The sequence below is a fragment of the Daucus carota genome, chromosome 6 (genome assembly GCF_001625215.2).
Source record: "Daucus carota subsp. sativus chromosome 6, DH1 v3.0, whole genome shotgun sequence".
Taxonomy (NCBI): domain Eukaryota; kingdom Viridiplantae; phylum Streptophyta; class Magnoliopsida; order Apiales; family Apiaceae; genus Daucus; species Daucus carota.
In genome coordinates this window covers 22,873,673-22,900,892 of record NC_030386.2, presented here as the reverse complement: position 1 = coordinate 22,900,892, position 27,220 = coordinate 22,873,673, and the positions used below count along the sequence as shown (strand labels likewise).

General features: G+C 33.9%; 4 protein-coding genes and 1 non-coding gene across 5 annotated transcripts; 3 read left to right on the top strand and 2 right to left on the bottom strand.

Annotated features, from left to right (window-relative positions):
• Positions 1-11,319: 11,319 nt before the first annotated feature.
• LOC108192941 (transcription factor GTE2) lies at positions 11,320-13,612 on the bottom strand. The gene is made up of 3 exons (XM_017359485.2): positions 12,109-13,612; positions 11,793-12,018; positions 11,320-11,712 (listed from the first exon to the last, which is right to left on the bottom strand). Exons 1-3 carry the CDS (start codon positions 13,480-13,482, stop codon positions 11,651-11,653), a joined length of 1,662 nt encoding a protein of 553 aa, XP_017214974.1. The 5' UTR covers positions 13,483-13,612; the 3' UTR covers positions 11,320-11,650.
• Positions 13,613-14,685: 1,073 nt separating this feature from the next.
• On the bottom strand, positions 14,686-17,780 carry LOC108225055 (protein RMD5 homolog). The gene is made up of 2 exons (XM_017399859.2): positions 17,666-17,780; positions 14,686-16,053 (listed from the first exon to the last, which is right to left on the bottom strand). Exon 2 carries the CDS (start codon positions 16,034-16,036, stop codon positions 14,879-14,881), a length of 1,158 nt encoding a protein of 385 aa, XP_017255348.1. The 5' UTR covers positions 16,037-16,053; positions 17,666-17,780; the 3' UTR covers positions 14,686-14,878.
• A 1,753-nt stretch (positions 17,781-19,533) lies between these two features.
• Positions 19,534-19,604, top strand: TRNAG-GCC (transfer RNA glycine (anticodon GCC)). Its single transcript has one exon. It is a non-coding gene; the product is annotated as a tRNA-Gly (tRNA).
• On the top strand, positions 19,544-22,531 carry LOC135146732 (pentatricopeptide repeat-containing protein At5g03800). Its single transcript, XM_064079666.1, has one exon. It carries the CDS (start codon positions 19,855-19,857, stop codon positions 22,501-22,503), a length of 2,649 nt encoding a protein of 882 aa, XP_063935736.1. The 5' UTR covers positions 19,544-19,854; the 3' UTR covers positions 22,504-22,531.
• A 232-nt stretch (positions 22,532-22,763) lies between these two features.
• Positions 22,764-26,967, top strand: LOC108227696 (L-type lectin-domain containing receptor kinase IX.1). The gene is given in 6 exon segments (XM_064079667.1): positions 22,764-22,890; positions 23,614-24,194; positions 24,730-25,824; positions 25,826-25,998; positions 26,001-26,432; positions 26,435-26,967. Coding segments are annotated over 4 exon segments (1,731 nt in total). The 5' UTR covers positions 22,764-22,890; positions 23,614-24,194; positions 24,730-24,934; the 3' UTR covers positions 26,671-26,967.
• Positions 26,968-27,220: the final 253 nt, after the last annotated feature.

The following is a 27,220-nucleotide window of genomic DNA, read 5'->3' as shown; positions in this document are numbered from 1 at the left end:
ATTGGTTTCAGTGATGTCGGGATCTCATCTTTCTTCTCATTACTCTCTTTCATTTTAAGGTCTTCCTGTTTGAGTTCATATTTAATGACAACAGGAGTTTCTAACAGAGGTTCAGCTTCTGAAGCCTTAAACAAAGGTTGAGGGGAATCTTTCAAAACAAAAGGAATTCCTCTCTCCTTTGCACTCTTCTTAAAGGGAGTAATGTTACTAGCCTTACCTACAGATTTGTTATAGTCAAAGCCTATTCCAACAGTTCTCTTGATCTCTTGTTTATCATTAAGTTCTTTGACTATCATGGAGGCATCCTTAAAGGCTTTACATTTCACTTTCTCTTCGTCTAGCTGAAGTCTTAACGCAATCTCACCTTTCTCTAGAACTTTGACTTTAGCACATTGAAATCCTAAATCCATAGTCAATTGTTCTATTTTAGGTTTTAATACTTTCATCTCATTCATTTTATAAGCATGAATATCTAAGACTAAAGTATCAATTTTAAGATTGGCAGCTTTCAACCTTTTAATAGCATCATCTCTTTCGAGTCCTAATTGCATAAAAAGTTTAGGGCATGTAGGATCTACCTGAAAGCTTCCAGCAGGAGGAGGTGAAGATGATCCAGCATTAGCCATGAGAGCAACATTCCCAATCTGCTCTTCTTCATCACTATCTGTATCATCCCAGCTTTTCCCTTCTGCTAGATATGATTTGCTCTTGAAGCTTTGACTTCCAGAAGTACCATGATGCTTTCTAACCAGTGCATCATACTTCTGCTTCAGCTCATCATACGAATCCTTTCTCTTTCCTTGAACCTTGGGCTGCTTGCACTCAGTTGCAAAGTGTCCAGGTTCACCACAGTTTAAACATTTAAATTTACTTCTGTCCACCATCCCAGTCTTGTATCCTCCTTTGCTTGTTGAAGATGAATAGCCTCCCTTCTGAAACTTACTAACAGTAGGTTTGTATTTATAGGAAGGGTTCTTCCGGAATCTCATGTTTCCAAACTTCTTGGCAAACAGGGATAGAGATTGATCTTCTAACAGTTCCAGCTCTTCCATTGTATAGAACTCTTCGTCACCACTGGAAGAAGCAGTCTGACCCATCTCAGGTACAACAAACTCCTGAGTGGTTTTAGAAGGAACAACAACATCCTTCTTTTCTTCCGGTACAGGTGACTCAACAACTAGAGCTCTCGAATGGTTCTGTGTTTTACCCCAGCCATATCTCTGTTTACTCTGAACTTGCTCTAGTTCATAAGTTTTCAAAACTCCGTAGAGTCTTTCCAGAGAAATCTCATTCAGATCTCTGCTTTCTCTGATGGCAGTGATTCTGTGTTCGAGATGTTCGGGAAGGGTTAAGAGAAACTTCATGTTGACCTCTTTCTTGTCGTAGAATTTCCCATTTAGATTTAAATTATTTATCAAATTATTAAGTCTGATAAATACTTCTGAAATCCCTTCACCGGGATGAGAACCAAACTGTTCATACTGAGCCATCAGTATCTCTTTCTTGTTTTCCCTAACTTCCTCTGAGCCTTCATTGATAATCTCTAATGTATCCCAGATTTGCTTGGCGTTCGTACAATTTACAACAGCATTGTACATCACTGGATTTAGAGATTCAACCAAGATTAGTTGAAGAGCATCATCTAAGTTCATCTGATCACTCTCTTCATCTGTGTACTCAGAAAGTTCTTTCGGAATGACCTGATGAGGTATCAACACACCATTCTCTTCGTGTGCTAATATGACCTTCATCGGAGTAGTAACACCCTTGTCTAAAATCCCAATGTATTTTCTGTTCGCGGTGCGGAGGAATAGGAACATATGCCTCTTCCATAGGCCAAAGTGTTCCTGGCTGAACGGTGGGATTTTGATGCTACTGATCTTTTGTGTACTCATATTTAAGGATTTGAAGTGAATAGTGTTTGGATGAGATTTGGATTTTTTGAAAGAAAAATATTTTAAATCAGAATTAATTTTTGGAATAAAATTAATTCGAATAAAAAATATTTGGACGTTACAGAGTGTGTATAGGATCTGATACGGAAAAATGGTATCAACCGCTCTGATGCCAATTGTTAGGTCCTGAAACGATTGTAGAAGGGGGGGGTTGAATACAATCCTCACTAAAAATCGCGGCGGAATAATCTGATTTGAATTAAACTTGTTAATCAGATTTTAATTAATTAATATAACAATGTTTTAAGTCGTTATATAATTAATAAGGTTCGTTTTAATGTCCACTAAAGTTCGTAGAATAAATTCGACAGGATGTATTCTAGTTTAGTGAATAAAACAACCGAGTGATCAAAGCACAGAAAACTGTGGATATAACAATTGCAAGTTACAAACAACTTGAAAGCTTTTACAATGCAATGAACACTTGGAAATGAAGAAGTGAAGCCATATTTATAGGCAAGCACTTTGAATCTAGGTATGACATTGAAAGGAATGACTTTTAAGCTTAGGAATGACATTACAAAGGAAGATATGACATTGTTACACAAAGCCATGCCCTAAAACAAGAAAGGAATGACTTAACTAAGCAATGTCATACTGCATAGGCACGGTATGACATTATAAACTTGGTCATTAAGTCATTCGGTATGACTTACACCTCCAAAGCCATGTAGAACACTTCGGTATGACATAAATATGTCATAATTATGCAAGTCATACACACAACCATGAATGCCTAAAGCACAGACACGGTATGACATTCTAATGTCATACCAGACAAAGCCTGATGCATACAAACGGTATGACTTGTTAAGGAAATGTCATACCGAATGAAATAACCCTCAAAACATCATCAGAATGGCTTTTTCAAGTCATTCCAGGAAATGTCGTACACAAGGGCACGGTATGACATTATTTAATAATGTCATACCGAGCTAAATGAAGCATTAAATCAGTTTTAATAAATGTATAAATATTAGATAATTACTCACTTAATTATATTAATTATATAAATTCATAAATTAAATTAATTCGAAGGTGAATTAATTTAATAAATAAATTATACAACCAATTTAATTATTTTGATTAGTGAGATAATTAAATAAATACTTATAAATTATATTGCTCCATTAGCAGTGACTGCAGGCTTGATTAAACTTTGTAGATTCCTGTCTTGATCGAACGGTCACTTGTAGTTGATGCAGAACACTTAATCTGAGTAGCTGACACACAAATGTATTGTCTGGTTCATCAGTATCTAGCTGAATTAAATATTCTTTATCAAGTAAACACTTGAGATGTGGCTTGTTCGTTGATTCTTTGTCTTCGTAGTTCTTCTTCATTAGTAACAATAGTATGGAATCTTCTGAATAAATAAAGTATTAAAACTTTATACCTTCTGGACTTCTGGACGTGCTACAAAAGATTATTTGTACACTGAGGCTTGAACATATTAATGAACTTCTTCCAGTGGTGTGCAGCATCATCCTGAAATTCTTCAGACATATAATTTCAATAAATCACTTGACGTTCTTCGTACGGATTCCTTCAACAGTACTTGCTATTTACCTTGCTTTCTTATCAGAGTTGAGTTGGTACCTCTTTAATTACAAATAGGCTGAACATATGCCTTTCATTTTTTGTTTTCTTTTATCTAGGTAAGCTATACATTTTTTATTAACAAACAATATGATATGAGATATAAGTTACGAAAGGCAACGCATATAAGAGTCAAAATAATCGTGTTATGTTATTGGCGATCAGTACTCTGTAAATGTTAAAGATAATATATATGATTCGATTGAAAAACAATAAAATCACGCAACAGGAATTATAAAGACGCAGACTATTTAGAAACAGAAATAATTTTAAACTTAACCCTATTATGCAGATTATAAACTTTCCATCCATTCCTTAATTATAAAATTAAGGTGAATATGCTGATAATAGAGTTTCTACCTTCCTTAAATAAAATTGATAAATAAGTTAAGGAATAACTAACCTTGCGAGAATACATCAATAAAAGAATACCATCCTACAATTATTGCCTATATTTAAAATTTATAATATGAAGATATACGTGATAAATATTTATAATGAAATAGATTATGTATTGTTTTTAACACGGAATATACTTTGCATTAGCATCATTAATATAACCAAATATTTAATATAATAATAAATTTTTGATGTTTGGAATAGAAATTTATAAGTTTATAGATCAATTATTAAATTATTATTTATATAGTTAAAATAAAAATATTTGGTAATATTTTACCAAAATATTTATAAAAGACATGAAAATAGTAATGACTGTATAATTAAAATTTCTCGATGTCGCCTAACGGCGACCCCTCGTATCTTAAATAAAATAACAAAAAATTATAATTAATTGTATGTAAAAAAATTTATTGTTAAGTTATTTAAATGAAAATATCCTCATAGAATTTTGGCCCGTGCTATGCAAATAGGTATGATTTTTTGTTTTTTTATAGTTAAGCTATGCATTTTTTCATTAACAAACAATATGATATGAGATATAAGTTATGAAAGGCAACGTATGTAAGAGTCAAAATAATCGTTTTATATTGTTGGCGATCAATACGTTGTAAATGTGAAAGATAATATATATGATTCGATTAAAAAAAAAAATCACGCAACAGAAATTATAACGACGCAGAGTATATAAATCTTTGTATTTAGAAACAGAAATAATTTTAAACTTAACCTGATTATGCAGATTATAAAGCTTCCATCTATTCCTTAATTAAAAAATTAAGGTGAATATGCTGATAAAAGAGTTCCCTCCCTTCCTTGATAAAATTTGATAAATAAGTTAAGGATTAACTAACCTTGAAGGACTTCATCAATGAAGGAATACATATGTGATCATAATTCAGTTATATTATTGAAATTATATGCTACAATTATTGTCTATATTTAAATTTTATAATAAGATGATAAACGTGATAAATATTTATAATGGAACAGATTCTGTATTGTCTTTATAATAGAATATACTTTTCATTAGTATCATTAATATAACCAAATATTTAATATAATAACAATTTTTTATGTTTGGAATAAAAATTTATAAGTTTATAGATCTATTATTAAATCATTATTTGTATAGTTAAAATAAATAAAAATATTTGATAATTTTTACTAAAATATTTATAAAAGACATGAAAATAGTAATCACTATATAATTAAAAAATTTTGGGGTTGGCTAACTGCGACCCCTCGTATTTTAAATAAAATAACAAAAAATTATAATTGATTGTATGTAAGAAAATGTATTGTTAAGTTATTTAAATAAAAATATGCTCATAGCTTTTGGCCCGTGTTACGCACATGGGTATGATTTTTTGTTTTTTTTTATATAGTTAAGCTATACATTTTTTATTAACAAATAATATGATATGAGATATGAGTTATGAAATGCAACGCACGTAAGAGTCAAAATAATCGTGTTATGTTATTGACGATCAGTACGTTGTAAATGTTAAAGATAATATATACGATTCGATTGAAAAAAAATAAAATCACGCAACAGAAATTATAACGACGCAGACTATATAAATCTTTGTATTTAGAAGTAGAAATAAGTTTAAACTTAACCTGATTATGCAGATTATAAAGCTTCCATCCATTACTTAATTATAAAAGTAAGGTGAATATGCTGATAAAAGAGTTTTCTCCCGTCCTTAATAAAAATTGATTGATAAGTTAAGGAATAACTAACCTTGAAGGAATACATCAATAAAGGAATACATATGTGATCATAATTCAGTTACATTACTAAAATTATATGCTACAATTATTGTCTATATTTAAAATTTATAATAAGAAGATATACGTGATAAATATTTATAATGGAATAGATTCTGTATTGTTTTTATAATGGAATATACTTTTCATTAGTATCATTAATATAACCAAATATTTAATATAATAATAATTTTTTATGTTTGGAATAAAAATTTATAAGTTTATAGATTTATTATTAAATCAATATTTGTATAGTTAAAAATTTATAAGTTTATAGATATACTATTAAATAACAATTTGTATAATTTACTGTATGTAAAATTTTTTACTGTTAAGTTATTTAAACTTCTAATATGCTCATTTATCAGATTAATATACAAATAAATATATACTCATAGCATTTTGGCCAGTGCTACGCACACGACTATGATTTTTGTTTTTTTATCTAATATATAAAAACTTCATAATTAAAAGTTAAAATTGTTGAATGAAAAAATTCTTTGTTATTCGAAAACCATAACTGAAAGTCTTAATTTGAAAATTGAATGTGGTGAAATGGAAACTGCATAAATTATATGAAAAACATTGTAGTAATATATGCTAAAATTAGTGATAATTAAATTAGGTTTGATTACGTTTTCTTATTTGCATATGAATTATAGCTTGCTAGATCCATATATTTGGAAATTTTAAAAATCTAATATATAAACACTTCATCATCAAGAACTAAAATTGTGGAGTTAAAAGGTGTTGCATTGATATGAAATTATATAAAAAAAAATCTAGATTTGAAACTTGAATGTGATGAATATGGAAACCAGTACATATATTAGAAAAAAGGATTGTAATAATAAATGTCAAAATCAGCGAAAAGCAAATAAACATTGACTGCCTTTCTTTATTTACATATGAGTTATAGCAGGCTTGACCTATTTATCCGAAAATTTAAAAAGTCAAATATATAAAAACTTACTTATCGAGAGCTAAAATTGTGGAGTGAAAAGATACTCTATTAATAATGCAATTATAACAAAAAAAAATCTTGATTTTAAAATTAAATATAATGAACATGGACACCGCATAAATTAAACAAAAACGTATTGTAATAATGAATGTCATAACAGTGGAAATCAAATGAAGTTTGACTTCTTTATTCGCATATAAGCTATAGCAATCCAGATCCATGTATCGAAAGTTTGAAAAATCTTTGTATATGAAAACTTCCTTATCAAGAGCTAAAATTATGGAGAGAGAAAAGACTCAATTAATTTGAAATTATAACAAAAAGTATTGATTTGCTTATTGAATTGTTAATGTATATGGAAGCCACTATATTTTATACAAAAATGGATTGTAATAATAAATGCCAAAATCATTGAAAATCGAATAAATTTTGATTATGTTTCCTTATTTACATATAAGTTACAGCAGGCTAGATTCCTGTATCTGAAAATTTAAAAAGTCTAATATATAGAAACTTCCTTATCAAGAGTTAAAATTGTGGAGTGAAGAAATACTTTGTTAATCGGAAATTATAACAAAAAGTCGATTTGAAAATTGAATATAGTGAAAATAGAAACCACACAAATTATACGAAAATATATTGTAGTAATAAATGCTAAAATAAGTGGAAATCAAATTATATTTGACTATGTTTTCTTACTTGCTATGAGTTATAGTAGTGTATACGTATGTATCGGAAAATATAAAAAAAATTAATGCATAAAAACTTTATTATCAAGAGCTAAAATTGTGGTGTTAAAAAGTCTAGATCCATGTATCCGAATATTTAAAAATCTAATATATAAAAACTTCGTTATTAAGAGCTAAAATTGTGGAGTGAAAAAAAACTCCATTAATTCGAAATTATAACAAAAAATCAAGATTTGAAAATTGAATATACTGAATATCGAAACAACTACATATTATACAAAAAAGGATTGTAATAATAAATGCCAAAATCATTGAAAATCAAATATATTTTGACTACTTTTCCCTATTTACATATGAGTTGTAGCAGGCTAGATTCATGTATCTGGACGGAAATTGCGTCATATTCATTCTCTGTGTCTCTTGTCAAAAAACAATGGCACATGATAGAAAGTTAACAAAAAGTCTAGATCAATGAAGCAGATGTTGAGGAGAAGTGAATACAAATCTTCACACGATGAGCATCCGATGGTGGCCAAGACGAATCATCTCTGTTCAACAGTTGTAAGGAAAACTCACTAACAAAAAGAGGCTCAATAAATACAGTGGAGGACATATATGCATCATCATAATCACTATCAATACGAAAGGAAATTATGCAAAAAAATTAAAAAAATTAATTACAAATTATCATGTCATCTATACAAAATCAAAATAAATTGAATCCAGAAGAATTAAAAAACAAAACACTATGATTACTTTTTGCACAACACAAATCCCAACACGAAGAGTTAAAAATGATGTTCAAAAAATAATCCTAATTTCTATATCACAACACAAATCTTTCATTTGCACTAAAGTGTTCGAACCTTTTCTCAAATTCCTGGAACATGAAATCAATAGAAATCGTGAGGACGGATCTCTCAGCTTTTCTCTGTAGCAAATTATCAAACACGTTAAATACAAAATCATGTACTGATTATGGTACCTGCAGCGTTCAAACAACAAACTTCAGAACCCGTTCAAAAATAATAGAATGAACAAATATACACAATGTAGCAAATATTGTAAATTGAGATGGAAATACTGCAGACTTATTTCACGGCCAATGGTGTTATTCTCTTTTTGACTTCGAAACATCATCCTTTGTCGAAGCATCGTCGCAAAAGGACTTTGACGGATACTACCTGATGCATACACGGATCAACGCGATTTGTGCAAGATAAGTACAATTTGATTATACAATATAGTAAATAAGCGCAAAGCAAAATCCGTGGATAGAGAAATTAATGTGTAAAGAAAGCCAAGATCAGTAGTACTACACCAAAATCCGACCGAGAACACAAATCAGTTCGAAAGCCAAGCAAGGAAACATACTCGTCGCGATTACATGCGTGGAAGAAAGAAAGAATGATTTCGAATGTGAAATCCAACTAATCTGCTTTGATCTAATAAGAATATCATATGCAAATAAGTAGCAAAGCTTAAATCTAAACTGACGTCGTGATTAGTGGCACGATTCAAGGATGTGTGATTAATGTTATTTTTAAATTCTGATCTTAATATGATGATCCTGATATGATTTGAATGAGCTCGTAATGAGTGGCTTGATCGAAGGGATTGCATTCAATGCTGCGCTACTGATATGGTATGAACATGGTGCATATCCAGTATTATCCGGGTCGGGTCAAATAAAGATCCGAAATATTTTCATAGTGTTAATTTGAATGAGGAAGATGCTGGGTCGATCCAGAGCTTAATGGGTTGATCCAAGAGCATGTGAAATTACCATATCAGCCTTAAAAAATGACTCATGCTTTAAGAAGTATATAGATAGGTTATGATCAGGTTTGATCGGATGATCCGATATCATCGGATATCAGTACATTTATGACCCTACTATATTGTATGATTATTAAATAAATATATATAGATTAATGAAATTATCGAACATATAAATATATTTGATATAATTGCTAAAATGCATAGTTGATAGTTCTACTTATTATAAAAAGCATATGTACTTCTTAATAATTCTTACAGTACCATCTTTTGAATAAATAATAGAGTCAGTTAGATGTATTTCGTATATGAAAATTTTAAAATTCAAATTGACAGTCTGATTTTGTTGGTATAAAATCTATTTATAATGCAACAGAATTGTTTGGTTATTTGTCTAAAAAGTTGTTTTTTTTTATTTGACGAGGTCTAAAAAGTTGTTTTAATTTGTCTGAATTTCGTTATCGTTAAAGTGCTCTTGATCTGGTTTGTCTTAATCTAATCTGGAGCTCGTTATAATTTGATGAAGTGTTAGTGTGTTACACACATAGGTCTGCGAATATTGTAGCTTATTGTTTAGCAAGGGCGACATATTCTATGTCAGGTCTTTCAGAGTGGAATGTTTCTGCTCGAGATTGTTTCATCTGTAACCTTGAGATATTTTAATGCAAGTACGATTCTATCAAAAAAAAAAAATAATAATTCTTATATTGAATTTGAAATACAAAGACATTTTGAGTTTTGTAGATATCATTAAAATGATAAGTCCATTCATTTCCTTTGCTAAATAACAACAATTATAATGAAGCTGGGAGATTTACTACCCTCCGCTGTGGCCGTTAACACACGAATAGGCAACAAATGTCAAGTGAACCAAAAAGAGACACTTAACAAAAAATTAATCGACTAGGACACTTTAATCTGATTGAGGGCATGCCGCATGGAGCAATTAAAACAATTAAACCACATACAATTTATTAGAATAGAAATGTAGCAATGCAAAATCAAAATTGAAGCCCTCGCTTTGGTCTGGAATAACTTAAATCTGTCAATGCTGATGTAAGTAGCCAAGATCTCTCAAAGAAGATGCTGAAAAGTCATATTTCAAACCTTGGTCATCTGAAAAAGGAATTGCTGACTAGCATGAAGCAAACTTTAATAAGCCTTAAACTCTCAGCATCAAGAAATGGCAGGAGCAAATTTTTTGAATTACTGCATTTGGAAGATTACTCTCTACATTCGACATTTTTTGTGGTCAAATTTACCAAACGTTGACCGGTCTACATGATCTGGATGTAGATTTTTCATAATATTTTATAATTATTTTATATATGTAAATTTCAGCCAAAGTTTGGTTAATGTGACGTATAGGAAATCAAACAAGACAAAGAAATTGGAACGGACCGAGTAGAGCTACTTAACATTCTGTTTAACGTGAGATAACCAAGAGCAATTAAAATTCAGAAATGTCAAAACAAAACCCACTTGCTTTGCCTATAGATATCAATGTCTCCCAGTATAGCTGTTGGTCCAAACCCTTGTCGAAGAAAAGTTAATTATGTATGTGAATGTGCCTTAATAATCGAAAAAAACTTGCTTAGAGATAAAACACTTGCTTTAAAGTTGTGAACTCCAATTTGAACTTGAAAAAAGCAATAATAAATAATCTCCTTTTTTCAACAGTGAAGAATAATATCAACACTTGCTCAGAGACTTGAGCTAACTGGCATATCGCTTCCCTTGCAAAAATCATCTCAAGAAAAAAAATCTCTATTAGAGGCCGTTTGGAAACTAGCATTTCATTTCAAATGATGGATTTCAAATGATAGAATTTGAGTTGTCATTTCAAATTCTCAGATTTATACTAGCATTTGAATGTCTGGATTTCAAATGAAATCCAAATCTAAATTCCCAAACAAGTTATTTGATCAAATCCAAAATTTCAAATGAAATCTATGTTTCCAAACAGGACATTATTTCAATCTGTTACCACTTTCTTCTCGCATCTTACCCTCCTAGTGAGTTCCTTTTAGAGAAGAGCAGTTTCTTACAACACAAAGAAATAGAGACTGTAATGATTGCCAGTCCCGAGGATATGCTTTAATCCTTAGCATTGACTGACAAGTTTTAATCGCCCACTATGACACAGAACAGTAAGCAGAAATAAGAGGCAAAGAAGCTGAAAATTTATTTACTATTGTTAGTAATCAGTATACAAGAGAAATCATACAACTAACCAAACCATCACACCAATAATTTATCGGTGCAGTCTCTCGGCACTGGATGATGGGTTTCCTTTGACTCTTCATCTTAGCCTCAAGGACGGGTTCATTTGACATCGAAATAAATTACCAATGCTACAACAACCTCAACACTTCTGTAAGTGTTCTGCAAATGAAACTTTAAAATTCAGCTCACTCGACAGCTAAGAAGCAAGGTTACGGATGCAGGACTGCATTAATATTCACAGATTCGACACAAACGATAACATAACATCATGACTGTACTTCATCCTCTGCATCAGAGTCACTTCCTGAACGACTCCCTGATTCTGAATCTGTTAACATAACATCATCTAATTAAATCTAGCAATAACCACAAACACATTTCAAGAAAGAAACGTGGAACTTAATATACCACTTGAAGAGGAATCACAGCTGGAACTGCCTGAACTGCTTGAGCTACTACTTGCATTACCAATTCCATTTGTTTGTCCATTATCGCGAACATTCCCACCATCGTCCTTCTCAATTTCCACATGGGGGAAACTGCTCTCTGGCATCTCATCACCAATGTCCACATCCTCATCACCATCTCCTCTCTTAATGCTATTTGCCCCATCATTTATGTCACTAGCAAGAGCCTAAAAATTTATAACCAACACATGATCAGAACTCTTAACATCATCATATACATGTATTCAAACAATTCAAAAACAAGTACCTAACATTACCTCAGTATCAGGTGCAACCATGGGAGCTGTTGAGAAGTTCTCCATCAGGGCTTGCCTCTTGGTCTTACTTGCAAGCTTCTTCCAGTTTGTCACAAATCTGTCAAGCTCCCAAAGAGTTTCTATATCAAGGGCCTCAATATCAAGCTCAATTTCATCACCTTCCTGCGCCAAACGTTCATTTCTCTTTCGTATAATTTGCACCAACTGTGGCATTTTTTCTTCAGGCAAATCTTGTAACCCAACTCCCAGCTTTTGCTTCTCCTCCATCGTCATAGCTCTCTTATTAGGATCCTTTGCTTTTGGCTTAGGCTGCTTTAATGTAGAGGCAGGTTTCACTGACCCAGTTGGCTTCACAGGTTGTGCTTGCACATTAGATGGAGCCAACACAGGTGATTGCATTGATCGTGGATCCGAATTGGAATGATTAGAAGCACTAGACTGGATCAAGGGTTCAGGAATCTGCTCAGGCATAATAGTAGGAATCGAACTGACTATATTAGTTTTTGGCTTCTTGGGTCTTTCTGTATTTGTAATCTCATTCCAGGAACTACCATGCCAATCATCATCCCCAATGCGAACCTCGTCTTTCTCAACATAACTATCCAATTTATCTTGAACTGGTGCAAACATATCCTCAAACTGTGACAAAAGCTGAGCTGCCATCGAATGAACTTGATCCGTCTTGGGATTATACAGCATTGCATTATTAAACGTCAACCTGACATCTGAAGCAAATTCACTAGGCGATGCATACAAATTCTTGGACAAATTCATTTTCACCGTACCTAAATCCATAGGCTCCTTGACAATCTGATGATAATCATACAAGCCCAAACCGACAGCATCAACCGGCTTATTAAAAACCCGACTACTCCTATTCCTCATCAATTTCGTCAAAATCTGCTTACACATCTTCGTCAAATCTTCATAATCACCACCATCCCCATTATTAATCACGGGCAAGGGCCTCTTCTGACCGAACAATTTCTTATTTCTCCCCGAATATCCCCCAGAATCAATCCGATCATTCAAGCTCCGAACTTTCTGAAGCTCCAACTCCAATTTCCTCCTCAACTCGATCAATTCACTCTTCGAAGACCCCGAAACATTAAAATTAACATAATCACAACAATTAAACCCCTCTCCTTTCCCGCAATTCCCCTCAATTCCTCGCTGATTATACGAATACGCATCCTCGGAAACATCCTGACTCACTAAAGGGACGTCCAATTGATGAAACTGCTTCCTTTTCGACTTGGATTGCTTTCGATTAGGGTTAGGGTTTGTCGAATTAGGGCTCGAATAGTTAAGTTTCTTTCCCATAAATTTCCCCCAGTTTGATTCACTCCGGTTCTCAAAAACCGCCGACGCCATAAACCGGCCAGACTTCACCGCTCCGGCGAAAGATAAAAATACCAATCAAACGACGTCGTAGGTACAACACAAAATATATTTGTGCTTTTATAGGATTTGGGTTTGGGTGAGGAGCGAAGAATACAAAGGCTAGGCGCTGGGTTATAAAGGAAAATAGGATCTGCCCGTGAAAATAACGGGCAGGATCTTAACCGTTGGTTCATCATCGGACGGCAAGTGTGGTTTTGGTTTTGTTTCTGATTGTTGACCGGACCACGTGGCACGGGCAAGGGCAAGGGCAAGAATGGTTAATACGGGCGAGTTGCAGCGGAGAGATGAGGCGTTTAAAGAAGCTCTCAGTTTTTTGGTTTTTTTTTTGTAAACTGTTTTTTTTAAACTGTTAGTTAAATTAATAGATGGAATTTAATTCGTCAAAAAAAAATAAAAAAATAAATGGAATTTAAAAAATCCGAGTTAGTAATGCTCGGACAATTTTCCATTTTTTATGATAGTGTATGTTTACCGAGTTTTGGAATACTGTTAATAATTTCTTAATTTAACTATAAATAATATTTTAATTAATAAATTTGTCATAATTTATTATTTAAAAATAATTTTAAATATTAGTATCATCTATTAATCCTTATTTTACAATGATATAAGAGATATATAAATTTCAGTCAAATTTTGATCAATTTACTCATTCAAAAGATAAAAACACAAATTCGAATAGATAACAAAAGATAATTTTTCATGGAATGATTCCGTCCCAGAAAAATACTTTTCCCAGAATTTATCTTCCAAAAAATATTTTCCAAAATGAAGTTGTTTTCGGACACACCAACTATAATGGAGTTGATGCACATACTTGCTATTCCAAAATCAAGTTGAGCTGATGCGCATACTAATTCCAGTCATCCAGTAGTTGTGATTTACACACAGATGATTCACGTATGCATTTTTTTTTTATTTTTTTTTGTCAGGATCTACCTACTCGAGTTGTATCATAGATTCACGTATGCATTTAGATAGCTGGAATTTATTTCTTTTATATATTCTTGAATAGAGTTGAAGACACATCCAGACTCCAGAACATCAGAACTATGCCATTACTTAAATTGGGCCAAGTAATTTGGTTGTTCAGTTATATTCATTTTTGTAGATCAAAGAAAGTATATATCAAAATTCCAACAGATGGAAGGCACATTGTGCAAAACAATAATATGCATCACCATATATCTAACAATTTAAATATTATAAAACTAGCATTAAAGGTATTAAAATCGAATGCTATAGACTGTGCCACAGAGAATTCAAAATCAACATATATGATAATCACTAGACATAGTTCTGATAATTACCGAAAGCAGCATTGTCACTGAACATAAGAGTATAAGCAAAAGCTACTTGGACTTGTTTATAGATACAGTTGCCTGCAATCCGCTACTGAAGCTTCCTGAGGGCAGTATGGACATTTAAATGCCCTTGTGCCCTTTCTTGACATCTTCACAATTGACTGGTTGCATAGCACGTGCCCGCATGGCAGCAGCATAGGGGGATTTTCATCGCTGCTCTGGTCCCTACTAACTGGGCAAACAAAGATTGAGTGGAACTGAAACTCCTTTCCCAAATCCACTGGCACTGGTAATTGTTTCATCGCCTGCCACTCCTGTTTCTTTACCGCCATTACATTAGCCAACTTTAGTAGGGTAGGCAACCCTTCAACTCCAGCCGCTATTGCAACACGCAAAGCGCTGCTGCTAGATTGCCCCATAAAGCTGCAGAAATGCTGGATTAGTTCGTCAACCAGCTTCTCCCAATGGGTTACATCTGTAATATCAGAATAAGGGGATTTATCAAGCTTTCCTGCCCAGAGGAGGCAACCCATAAGCTTCTGAACTTCATACATGTGAACAGAAGCAAAAGGAGCAAGGTAAGTTCTGGCATAATTAAGTGCTTCGCTTCGGGACTTTTTCTGCAAGATCTCCACAAAACATAGTGTATGAAGCTTTAACTCAAGATTACAACCAACTTGCGTAAGCTTTTCACGGTTAGCAGTGGCCCAGTTTATAGCAGGCTCGAGGTTTCTAGACCTAACAGCTTCAATTATCTGATGCATCTCGACAAACTGACATTTTAAGGAGATGGCCTCTGGTTCCCCAGCTTCTTTTATCAAGCAGTCAGCTGTATCAAACAGACCTTCACGATAAAAATGATTTGCAATTATCTGATTCAGTATGTGAAGGTCAAAGTCAACGTTTCTGTATGCCTTTGATATGTCAGGATTAAAAACTTTCTCAAGGACTTTTGAGCACTTGCTAAGGTTTACGTTTAGCTCCTTCTGTGATCCTTCTAGCTGAGTCTGTGGGCTAATAGTGTTCAGTTTGGTTTTAAGTGCCACAAGTATGGACTTCTGATCAACAGAAGTGCTGGAGTCTTGAGTTGACTGCATACTCATGACTGTCTGTTCAATTTCATGACCAACTTGGTCGATTACTTCTCGCGACTTTGATGAAGACAACTTTTGCTTCTTAGCAACTCGGTCAAATGCATCTCTAACAGTATTGAGCTCCATGGACAACTGACAACTACCTGATATAGTCACAGGAAAGAATTTTAGAGCCAGACTCTCAATGAATAACTTTACCAGATTGTCTAAGTCCTCTCTAATTTTGGTGGCACTTATTTTACATTCCTCATTTTTCTTTCACCGCCCTTTAAAAATAATAAGTATTACACACTGACTCAACTAATCATAAAATAATTATGCAAGCTCCTGACAAGATTTATCAAAGAAAAAAAGAGATTATGTATCTACAGCATAGTAGAGAACAGAACGAAGCTCAAGGTTTTTCTACCAACGTGAAACATGCTGGAATGGCCTATTTCAGCAGTAAAGATTTAGAGCCCATTTGTCGTTCCTAAGGTCAAAAGCTTGAAATAATTACCAGAATTTGATCTTAACAAGGTTAAGTAAGATGATTCTATTTACCTACCATATGTTCACAATTAACATAGCAAGCATATATAGGTTTTAAATTTTAAATTCTCAACTATTTTTAATAAGTATTGGAAATAGTCTTCAATTACTTCCTGTTGCTGAACTCCGGGCGAATACAGAGATGCATCATGGCCATCAACCAATAAATCGACGAGATACCAAAATATTGTCTAGCAGAACAGCCTTTAGAGTTGGTATATCTTCTATGCTCAAATCCTAAATAAAGTCACTGGACTGCCATCTATTTGACGCAAATATTCCCTACGTATTAATAAGTGCATACTTTCGCTACCAAGAGGTTAAACACGTTCTCCCTTAAATATAAAATCTCATCCTACCATACCATTCTTCACTTGCGAGGAAAGTAAAAAATTCATTTTATCTTTCACTTCTATTTAATATACATTATTTCACTATACTCTAAACTCTACCCACTCACTTCTTACACTTTCACATAACGCCTTGCTTAACCTTTTTGACTAAGAACCCTTGTTATGAAATGAAAATATCCTTAAACATCTTGAAAGTCGCATACACTTTTAAACACTTTCAGGCATCAATTAAAAACACCAATCACCGGGCATAGTATCATATCTAGATTCAAGAAGACAAACAAACAGTTTAGCTCCAACATCATTACACATAATTCCCCCTTACACATAATTTCCCCTCTCCTTACACATATCCCCACTGTATAAGACTCTCATTTCTCTATCCGAATGTTGATCACATACATGGTCCAAAAAGCTTACACAAAGTCTGTATATCTGGGTCGACACAAAACTCTTACAAATCGTCAAATCGTAAACACAGACAAGTCAACCAAACCACGGCAATCAGATGCTGGTTAAGAAACCCAAATCAATATATAAACACACATTAATGCATACCCAATTACATACATCACACTAATTCATTCAATTTCTACTAACATCAAAACAAAGCAAAATTTAGAACATAACACATCAAAATCTTCTAAAACCACAATTTGAACTCATATCATATAAATTCCACAAAAATCTTGAAACCCCACCATTTAAATAACATGTAATTTGATGGGTTTGTTCCAGATTACTTAATTAGATGCTTTTAATCATTATTACATTAAAATTTAAATAAAAAATTAAAACTGATCAGAATATAGGGATTAAAACTAAGAAAAATAAGAAAAAGGAAAGGGGGATAGGAATGTAAGAAGGATACCTGGTATTGGATCAAAAGAGAACGAAGAAGTGAAGTGCTGCTTGTTGCAACGGAAAGGCCGAAAGTCGTATATATACACACACCGAGTATATATGCACGTAATTTAAAATTAATTTATTGGTAACTGAATCGAATTCGTAGTTTCTTTTTGGGGTTTTATATCAAACCACCGGTCGCCCATTACGTCAAAATATCTCATTTTATCCACCCATCTTATTGGGGACTCGTTTAAGTCACTATAAACAAAATATATATCATTTTTACCCACATCACTATTCATACTTTTTTATTTAATCATTTATAAAAAATTAACTGTTTATTTTTTTACTACAAAACCACTTCGAGTATCTTCATAATTATCTCTAATATTTATCAAAATAATTTGGGAATTAATAAAGCAACATAGCTATTATTTAAAAAAATAAATTAGTTATACATAGATATTTATGTGATCACCCTAACTATGTTGCTTTATTAATTTTCAAATTATTTCGATAAATATTAGAGACAATTATAAAGGTACTCGAAGTGGTTTTATAATAAAAAAATAAACGGTTGATTTTTGATAAATGATTAAGTAAAAAGGTATGAATAGTGATGTGGGAAAAACGATATATATTTGATTTATAGTGGCTTAAGCGAGTTTCCGATGAGATAGGTGGGTAAAATGAGATATTTTGACGGAATGGGTGGTCAGTTTGATATATAACCCTTTCTTTTTGTATGTGCACTAAAATTTTGAATTGAAATTAATTAATTAATCTTGTTTAGAATTTATCGAAAAGAATTATAAAAAGACAAGTTTTAGTTAAAAAACAAAATCAAAATACCTTTGTTTTTAAAATTGACAGCAAATTTTTTAATAAACAGGTCGAACACTTATAACACACAATTATTCCACAGTTCTACATAAATTAATATTTCATTTTATATGTTTAATCTATAAAATTTGTTTCTATTGAATATTGATGTTGGTTTAAAGTTTGATAGTTCATAAATGTATATTTATATTTATATAAATAAACTTCAGATAATTGTGTATTTTGATAACAAGTACATGAGGAGCATGTATTCAAGAGGAAGGCCATCCATGATGTGACTATTTGTTTGTGGGGAAAAAAATGATCTTTAGTTTAAAATGATATATTTCTCATCATTGTTCTATATTTACCTAATTTATACACCTTTTTGTAATTATATACAAATACAATGTGCTTGTTTGGGAACAGGGAGAAATATTTCTTTTTTAAAGAAGCTGGTTTCTACTTTGTGTAAAAAAATTAGAAACACTTTTTAAAAGTTATAAATGTTAGTTTCCCTCTCAGAATTTCTACTTCTTCTTCGAACACTTTAATCACTTATAAGTCCTAATTTGCCTCTAACTTCTGCTTCACTTTTTTTACGTTAAATCAAAAGGCACTTATTTTTAAATTCATTCAAACGGCTTCAATATTTCTCATCTTGATCTCTCTCCGCTTGCCAATTATTTTTCCGTTTTTTTTAACGTAAGAATTAGCAACCGCTACCATTTGGGTGCACACTGGATAAACCCACGAGCTCACGTAATATCATGCCCGCAAACCACATGAACCAAGGTAAACCGCACGTAAGCGACATGCTCTAGTCCAGGAACCATAATCACAAATTTCCCTCCCTTCGGAAGTCGAACCTGTAACCAAGAGGATACAAGTCCCTTCTTTAACCAGTTGAACCAACCCTATATTTTATTTTATATATAAAAAAATATCCTATTTTAGAATAATATATATACTTCACATTTGAAATTGGGTTTTTCAATTTTTATAACTATATTAATAAAATAAGATATACATTATGTAGCCAAAAACTCTGACCCTCTTTTTCATGAAGCACCAGTGGTCTAGTGGTAGAATAGTACCCTGCCACGGTACAGACCCGGGTTCGATTCCCGGCTGGTGCAAAGCAATGACGAATTTAGCATCAATAGCAGTTGGATTGGGTCCGCTGCCAATTCTGAACACACATTCAGAAAACACACTGGTTGCTTCTGAGCTTTATTAGTTTTTTCCTTCACTATTTATCTGCTTCTAGCTTCCCTTTTCTGATATGCTCTCCCAGTTCAATATATATTTTGTGTTTTATGTGTTGCAGAAGATAAAATATGTTCAAGTAATGATGAGTATGAGTTTATATTTATTTCTTACATATTAATGTCTGCAATTATCCTCCACCCTCTCAATCCTATACCCACAATCTCATCTCTTCCTCAACTAATTATCAGTTCAAAACCTCCCAAAATTTCACTTAAACCCAAAACCCCTTATTTCTTTAACTCTAAAAAACCCATCTTTACTCCCAAAATTCAAACTTTACCAATAAAGAACCCATCTTTAACTGATTTTGATGATGCCCATGTTACCAATTTCACTGATTTGCTTCGACTTTCAGTTCAAGAAAATGACATTTATCTTGCCAAGGCAGTTCATGCTTCACTTGTCAAGCTTGGACATGAAGGGGACACTCGTTTGTGGAATGCCCTTCTTGTTGCTTGTCTTAAATTGGGTTTTAATGATTATGCCTATAAGGTATTTGATTGTATGTCTTGCCCTGATGTGGTTTCGTTTAGTTCACTGGTTTCGGGTTTTGCGAAATCGGGTTGGGAAGATGAGGCTGTGCAGCTTTTTGTTGATATGATTAGTTTGGGTGTTGAGGCTAATGAGTATAGTTATGTGGGAATTTTGTCTGCGTGTATTCAACTTGGTAGTTTAAGTTTGGGTTCTCAGGTTCATGGCTTGGTTGTGAAGTTGGGTTATTTGGATAGTGTTTATGTTACAAATGCACTTCTGGGTTTGTATGGCAAATGTGGTTGTTTGGATTCTGTGTTGAGTTTGTTCAGTGAAGTTCCCCGGAGGGACATTGCTACATGGAATACTGTTTTGTCGTCTGTGGTCAAGGAGTCCATTTATGAGAAATCATTCGAATTGTTTCGTTGTATGTGGCAAATTGATGGTTTTAGAGTTGACCATTTCACTCTTTCGACCCTTTTGGTTGCCTGCAGCGGTTCTTTGGCTTCGATGAATGGTCGAGAGATTCATGCACATGCACTCAAATCTGGTCTGCTGACCAGATTGAGTGTTGGTAATGCTCTTATTCGTTTTTACTCTAAATGTAGGAATGTAAGCTCCGTGGTCTCTTTGTTTGAAAGCATGCATCTAAAAGATATTATTACCTGGACCGAAATGATGATGGCTTACATGGCATTTGGTCTTGTTGACAAGGCAGTGGAGACTTTCAATAGGATGCCGGAGAAGAACTCAGTTTCCTGTAATGCTGTGTTGGGAGGATTATGTCAAAATGGAAGGGGTATAATGGCTTTGAATATGTTTTCTAAGATGGTGGAGAAGGGAGTGGAGTTAACTGATTTCACTTTGGCCAGTGTTGTTAATGCGTGTGGATTGTTAAGAGAAAAGCGGACTAGTGAGATGATACAAGGGTTTGTAATCAAGTTTGGTTCCGGATCGAATGACTATATCGAATCAGCAATGGTTGATATGTCTACAAGGTGTGGAAGAATGAGTGATGCAGAGAAAATGTTTCGCAGCCGGCCATTAAATCAGAGCAGTCCTTTAATATGGACATCAATGATATGCGGATATGCTCGAAATGGGCAGCCATATGAATCTGCTTCTTTATATTGTCTGGGTTATTCAGAGGGAACCATGGCTGTTGATGAAGTTCTTTCTGCTTCTGTACTAGGTGTATGTGGAACCCTAGGTTCTTCTGTGTTTGGAGGGCAAGTTCACTGCCATGCTATAAAATCTGGATTTTTGTCCGACACTGTGGTGGAAAATGCTATAATGAGTATGTATTTTAAGTGTGGAAACATTAAAGAAGCAACTGCTGTTTTCAAGGCTATGCCCACTCCTGACATAGTTTCTTGGAATGGTTTGATGGCTGGATATATCCTTCACAGGCAAGGCGATCTAACCCTGACAGCATGGGAAGAAATGCAACAGGCAGGTTTACCCCCGGATTCAACTACTTTTCTTATACTACTTTCAGCTTACAAGTACACTATCTCTGATTTGGTATATGACTGCCGTAAATTATTTGTGTCAATGAATGCGGTGTACGGAGTTGAACCTGCTTCAGAACACTATGCCACCTTTGTCAGTGTTTTAGGGTTCTGGGGTCATCTTGAAGAGGCAGAAGAAGTAATTATTAGGATGCCTATCCAACCAGAACCTTCTGTATGGAGAGCGTTACTTGATAGTTGTAGAATCCATATGAATACAGATATTGGGAAACGAGCTGCTAAGCAGATACTTCTCTCTGAGCCACAAGATCCATCTACCTACATACTTGTGTCGAATCTTTTTTCTGCTTCCGGGAGATGGCATTGCTCTGAAATGATCAAGGAAAAGATGAGAGAGAAGGGATTTCGTAAACTACCTGTTCGAAGTTGGATTTTTCATCAAAACAGAGCTCATTTCTTTTTTGCAAGGGATAAATCACATTTTCAATCCAAAGATATCAACAAAGGGCTAGAAATATTAGTTATGGAATGCTTAAAAGCTGGATATGTGCCTGACACAAGTTTTGTACTTCACGAAGTAGAGGAGTATCAGAAGAAAGATTTTTTGTTTTATCACAGTGCAAAATTAGCTGTTACATATGGTCTTCTGATGACCGAGCCTGGAAAAATAATTCGTGTTATGAAAAATGTAATTCTATGCGGTGATTGCCACACATTCTTCAAGTATGTTTCTGTGATTACCAAGAGAGAGATACATGTACGGGATTCTTCAGGTTTTCATTGTTTCTGGAATGGCCAGTGTTCATGCAAAGATTATCGATGAAGTTCTGTTCACTACATATAACCTTATATGGATAGAATGGTTAGAATGTTTTACTTTTGCCTTAGTTTCAACTGACTTGATAGTTTGCAGCTGCTGTAATATACTTGTATTTCGTACGTAAAAATTAAAATATAATACTCCAATCTACTTCTTGGATATTGATATACATTTAAATACGCAAGTATCAAGATACCCCTGACTAAATTAGATACCTTAATACAAGTCCCTTGATATAATTTTTTTTTGTTCTCTGTGCTTCAGGTCACTTTCTGTCTTAGTCTTACCAAGATAGCTTTGCAGCTGTTATATGTTGAATACGTACACATACATGTCTTTTCATAAGTCCGTCGTGCAACAATTATCCATAATATATACTTACATGCACAGGTACACACACTAGTAGCTTATCCGTGGTTCTTTAACAAGACTTGTCATTTTACATCTGGTAGCCTGAGACCTTGGAAGTATCTTCTTATTGTGCATCTTAATAACTGTTAAGAAAGGAACTCTGTTATTGCTGTGTTAATATTGCATAATTTGTACTAGCAAGGAACATAAATTGAAAAGGAAAGGTAATCTGGAATTAGAAAGGTGATATGGGCAGGGAAAACATGGTGGACCTAGTTTGCCTTATGTTCAGAGATTGAGCATTGTGAATGAGTTATAGTAAGCCAAGTCTGTGCACTCCATTATAGTTCTAAATTCAAGTCCGTGTACGTAACAAAACTGCACTGTCCATTTTGTTCCATGTTCATGAATTGAGCATTGTGAATGAACTGGAGTGAGCCAAGTTTGTTGTACATCATCATTGTTTGAGAATCTTATTTCTCTATCAGAATTCAAATTATACCTGTTTATTTCTAGTATTTTAGGGGTCAAAATGAATGATTCCTAATTCTTAATTCAAATTATACTTGTTTATTGTCTGACCCAATTAAAAGTTTATTTATAATATTTTAGGGGTCAGAATGAATGATTCCAAATTCTTTTTTTTCTTTTTTTTGCGTGTGTCATGAATGATTCCTAATTCTTAATACAGGTTAATCTTATTCTTTGTACTTCTATGTGGTATAAGAAAACAAAATATATATACTTGTTGACAACCCCTAGGTTCCAAGGATATGAGCGAGGAGATGGCTCCAGTAACTTATCCGGTGCCACTGCTGAAATCAAATGTTTCCAGGTACTGATTTCTTTTCTAAAGATTTTTATATATCATGTTCAGATCATACCTTGGACATCTAAAATCAACTTTTGAAGTACATGCTTGAATCGATGCTGGCATTGAATGATGTTTGCATGGTGCTAACTGTTGATGCAGGAGGAGATATTTAGCCAAATTCTTCTTTGTATGCAGGTTGTAAGTAGTTTATCGCTGAGTGAGTTTCAATCAAGATGTTGTGTGTTGTTTGTGCTTATTATGAGCTTGTGTTAATACCATCATTCCCTGTTGCATTAAAATTGCCAGGCTGACAGCTTCAAGAGGCCATCATCAACCGAATTATAGTACTTCCTCCATATTACCTTTTTTCTCATAATATCTTGTACTTACAAATATATTCAATGCCAATATGTATACTTTGGACATCATATCTCTGTTTTTTCTTTTCTAGGCTCCATTAGACAAGCAGCAGAAGAACTCCTAGTCCAACTATTTTCTGAAGTTTGTAATAGCTTTGCTGAAAGTTAAGGTACGGGTACTATGTGCAGTACATGTTCTTGGTGCTGCTTTCTGAATTCTACATCTTCACAGAAAATATTTGTATACGTATTGAACTATTTTTGATTATTTAGAAAATATCATGCCTGTGTTGGCCTCATTATTCATATGCTAAGCTTTATAGTGCACGTTTAAGAAAGCCTGATTACTTTATTGTACCATAATCATAGTCACCATTTGTTGGATAATTTATACTTGGTATAATGAGATGGAAGATAAAGTCCAGGAGGGGGAGGCTGACTGTTTTGTCTAACTAAATTACAAGAATTATTTTTAATACAAAAACTGAAGTTTTGTCATGAAGCTGTGCAGGCTTGTGCACAACTTGCCAAACTTTGCAGACTAAAAATATACTCTATATGACTGTCCACTTATGTAGTTATTAAGCCTTATAATTTGTTATCAGGAAAAACATATCACATGATCATCTTTTGTAGGTCATGCAACTCGATTTTCTAGCTTTAGGAGCAGTACTTCTAATACTCTCTTACTATGTTGCCTTGCAGGTCTTGGAATATAGTTTACCTTCAATCAAAGTTTTATCGCCCTTCTTTCTTAATTATCATCTTATATGTTCTCAGAGTCCCTATTACAGCTCAACCGCTCTTTAACTATCCTGGCTTCACACCAAATACTACAGATATATATCATGAAGATGCTGCTCCTACGAATGAAGCAATCCAGTTAACCAACAACCAGAATGATAGAGGCATGGATCGAAGTACTGGTCGAATAACATACACCGAGCCCTTGAAACTGTGGGACAAGGCATCTGGTAACATGGCTGACTTCTCCACCTATTTCGCATTCATTATCAATTCACAAAATAGGTCCGAATATGCTGACGGGATTGCATTATTTCTTGCACGGGTTGGCTTCCCCATTCCTAGTGTTCAGCAAGGTGCTGGTGTTGGCCTTGTGAGTGAAGACCAGATAAACAATTCAACCATAAATATATTCGTGGTGGTGGAGTTTGACACCTATGCAAATCCCTGGGATCCTCTTCATGATCATGTTGGCATCAACATAAACTCAATGGTATCTGTTGCTAATGTCACATGGCTGAGTCGTGTTCCTGCTGGAGTAAAGAATGAAGCATGGATCAGTTATAATTATACTACGATGAATTTTAGCGTCTTCTTCACTTCTTTTTCTAATAACAGTACATACATAGAGAGCCTCTCTTATAAAGTTGACATGAGAAAGTACTTGCCAGAAAGGGTTGAATTTGGTATTTCAGCTGCAACAGCAAGACGATTCTGGGAGATACATGCGGTTCATTCTTGGAATTTTAGTTCAAGTATACATCTCCCAACAGATAAAAATATTTCTACACCACCTCCAAAACCCAGTTTGAAGCCGAAGAAATATGGAAAGGTAATAGCTGGGATTGTTGTAGGTGCATTAGCCTGCTTCTTAGTCATGACAATAGGTCTCCTTTGGTGTGTTTGAAAGAAGAAGTGGAATAGAATTAAAAAGGTAGATGGCAACTTATTTGAGATTTCAAGTAAATATGAAAAGGAAACTGGACCCCGTAAGTTTTCATATGAAGTATTGTCTACTGCAACAAGGAATTTCGCAGGAGAGAAGGTTGGGCAAGGTGCAGCTCATTGGTTGGTGCCATGAGGAAAGAGAGCTTTTACTTGTTTACGAGTTCTTGCCCAATGGTAGCCTGGATTCGTATCTATTTAGAGAAAGTTTGTTCTTGACATGGATAATGAGATACAACATAACTCGAGGCCTGGCATCCGCATTGCTTTATCTACATGAAGGATGGAACAATGTCTGCTGCACAGGGATATTAAAACAAGTAATATCATGTTGGACTCAAATTATAATTGCATACTCGGTGATTTTGGGTTGGCCAGATTTGATCATGGAAAAGAGACGGAAACAACTGTGTTGGCAGGAACAATGGGATTCATTGCCCCTAACTGTTTTACAACTGGGAAAGTAAGCAAGGAAACAGATGTCTATAGCTTTGGTATTGTGACATTGGAAATAGCCTCAGGAAGAAAACCTATTAACCCCAAAGCGAAACAGGGTGAGATCATACTTGTAGAGTGGATATGGGACCTTTATGGAAAGGGAGAGCTTCTTGCAGCAGCTGATCCAAAACTTTCTGCAGACTTTGATGAGAAACAGTTAAGATGTTTGATGGTTGTAGGTCTATGGTGTGCCCACCCTGATCACAAATTCCGTCCTTCAATAGCCATGCACTTCAAGTGTTAAACTTCGAAGCTTCCCTGCCTGATCTGGCCCTAACATACCCTACGTTGTTGTATGTCACAGCTCCGCTGGATTTATCTCAAATTCTCTTCAATCTTCTTCTGAGTTCTGACACTGTTGTCAATAAGACTTGGCAAACTGGTTCCTCAAGTTCTGGTGACGCCGACTCCAAATGCATTACCTCTTCATCATCAGATTTGCTTTTACGCGCAAAATAAGTATAGCGGTCGCTGATATATTTTGTGCAATAAAAACATGGTTGAGTTTAAGATTCTCAGCTAGTTTTATGCTAGAAACTTGAAAGTTATTTATCAGTACTAAGAATTTAAGTTATATACACACACTTATCAATCAGTGAAGTACATCTGCAGTTGTCTCTGTAGAAGGGAACTGTCCACTGTGTGCTTGATATATCTGCAAGGTTATATGCAGAAGAAATCCATATTATATTATATGGTATTTCCCAGGTATAAGAAATCATCTGCATTCGAAATTCAGTCTTTAATCCCCTCACTCGAAAACTAATTTGGCACCCATTTAGGGAATAAATTTGCCATTATATCCTTAATAAATATTGTATAATTGCATTCTAACATTATTCCGGACAATATTGGAGGTAGCACCGAGTTTGGGCCGTAAATTCTAACATAATCCTAGTAAAGAGAGTATATTCTAACATTTTCCGAGTAATATTAGGGGTCACATGAAGTGTGAGGAATAAAATCCTTAATAAATTACGAGAATATTAGGATCACATGAAATTCCAAT

Excerpts from the sequence above, each read along its gene's own strand:
- LOC108225055 (XM_017399859.2), bottom strand. The coding sequence starts at position 16,036 with ATGGAGCTCAATACTGTTAGAGATGCATTTGACCGAGTTGCTAAGAAG.
- LOC108192941 (XM_017359485.2), bottom strand. The coding sequence starts at position 13,482 with ATGGCGTCGGCGGTTTTTGAGAACCGGAGTGAATCAAACTGGGGGAAA. Across the intron at positions 12,019-12,108 it reads TGGTTGCACCTGATACTGAG|GCTCTTGCTAGTGACATAAA; the intron begins GTAATGTTAGGT and ends ATAAATTTTTAG. Across the intron at positions 11,713-11,792 it reads CTGTGATTCCTCTTCAAGTG|ATTCAGAATCAGGGAGTCGT; the intron begins GTATATTAAGTT and ends TTATGTTAACAG.
- LOC135146732 (XM_064079666.1), top strand. The coding sequence starts at position 19,855 with ATGTCTGCAATTATCCTCCACCCTCTCAATCCTATACCCACAATCTCA.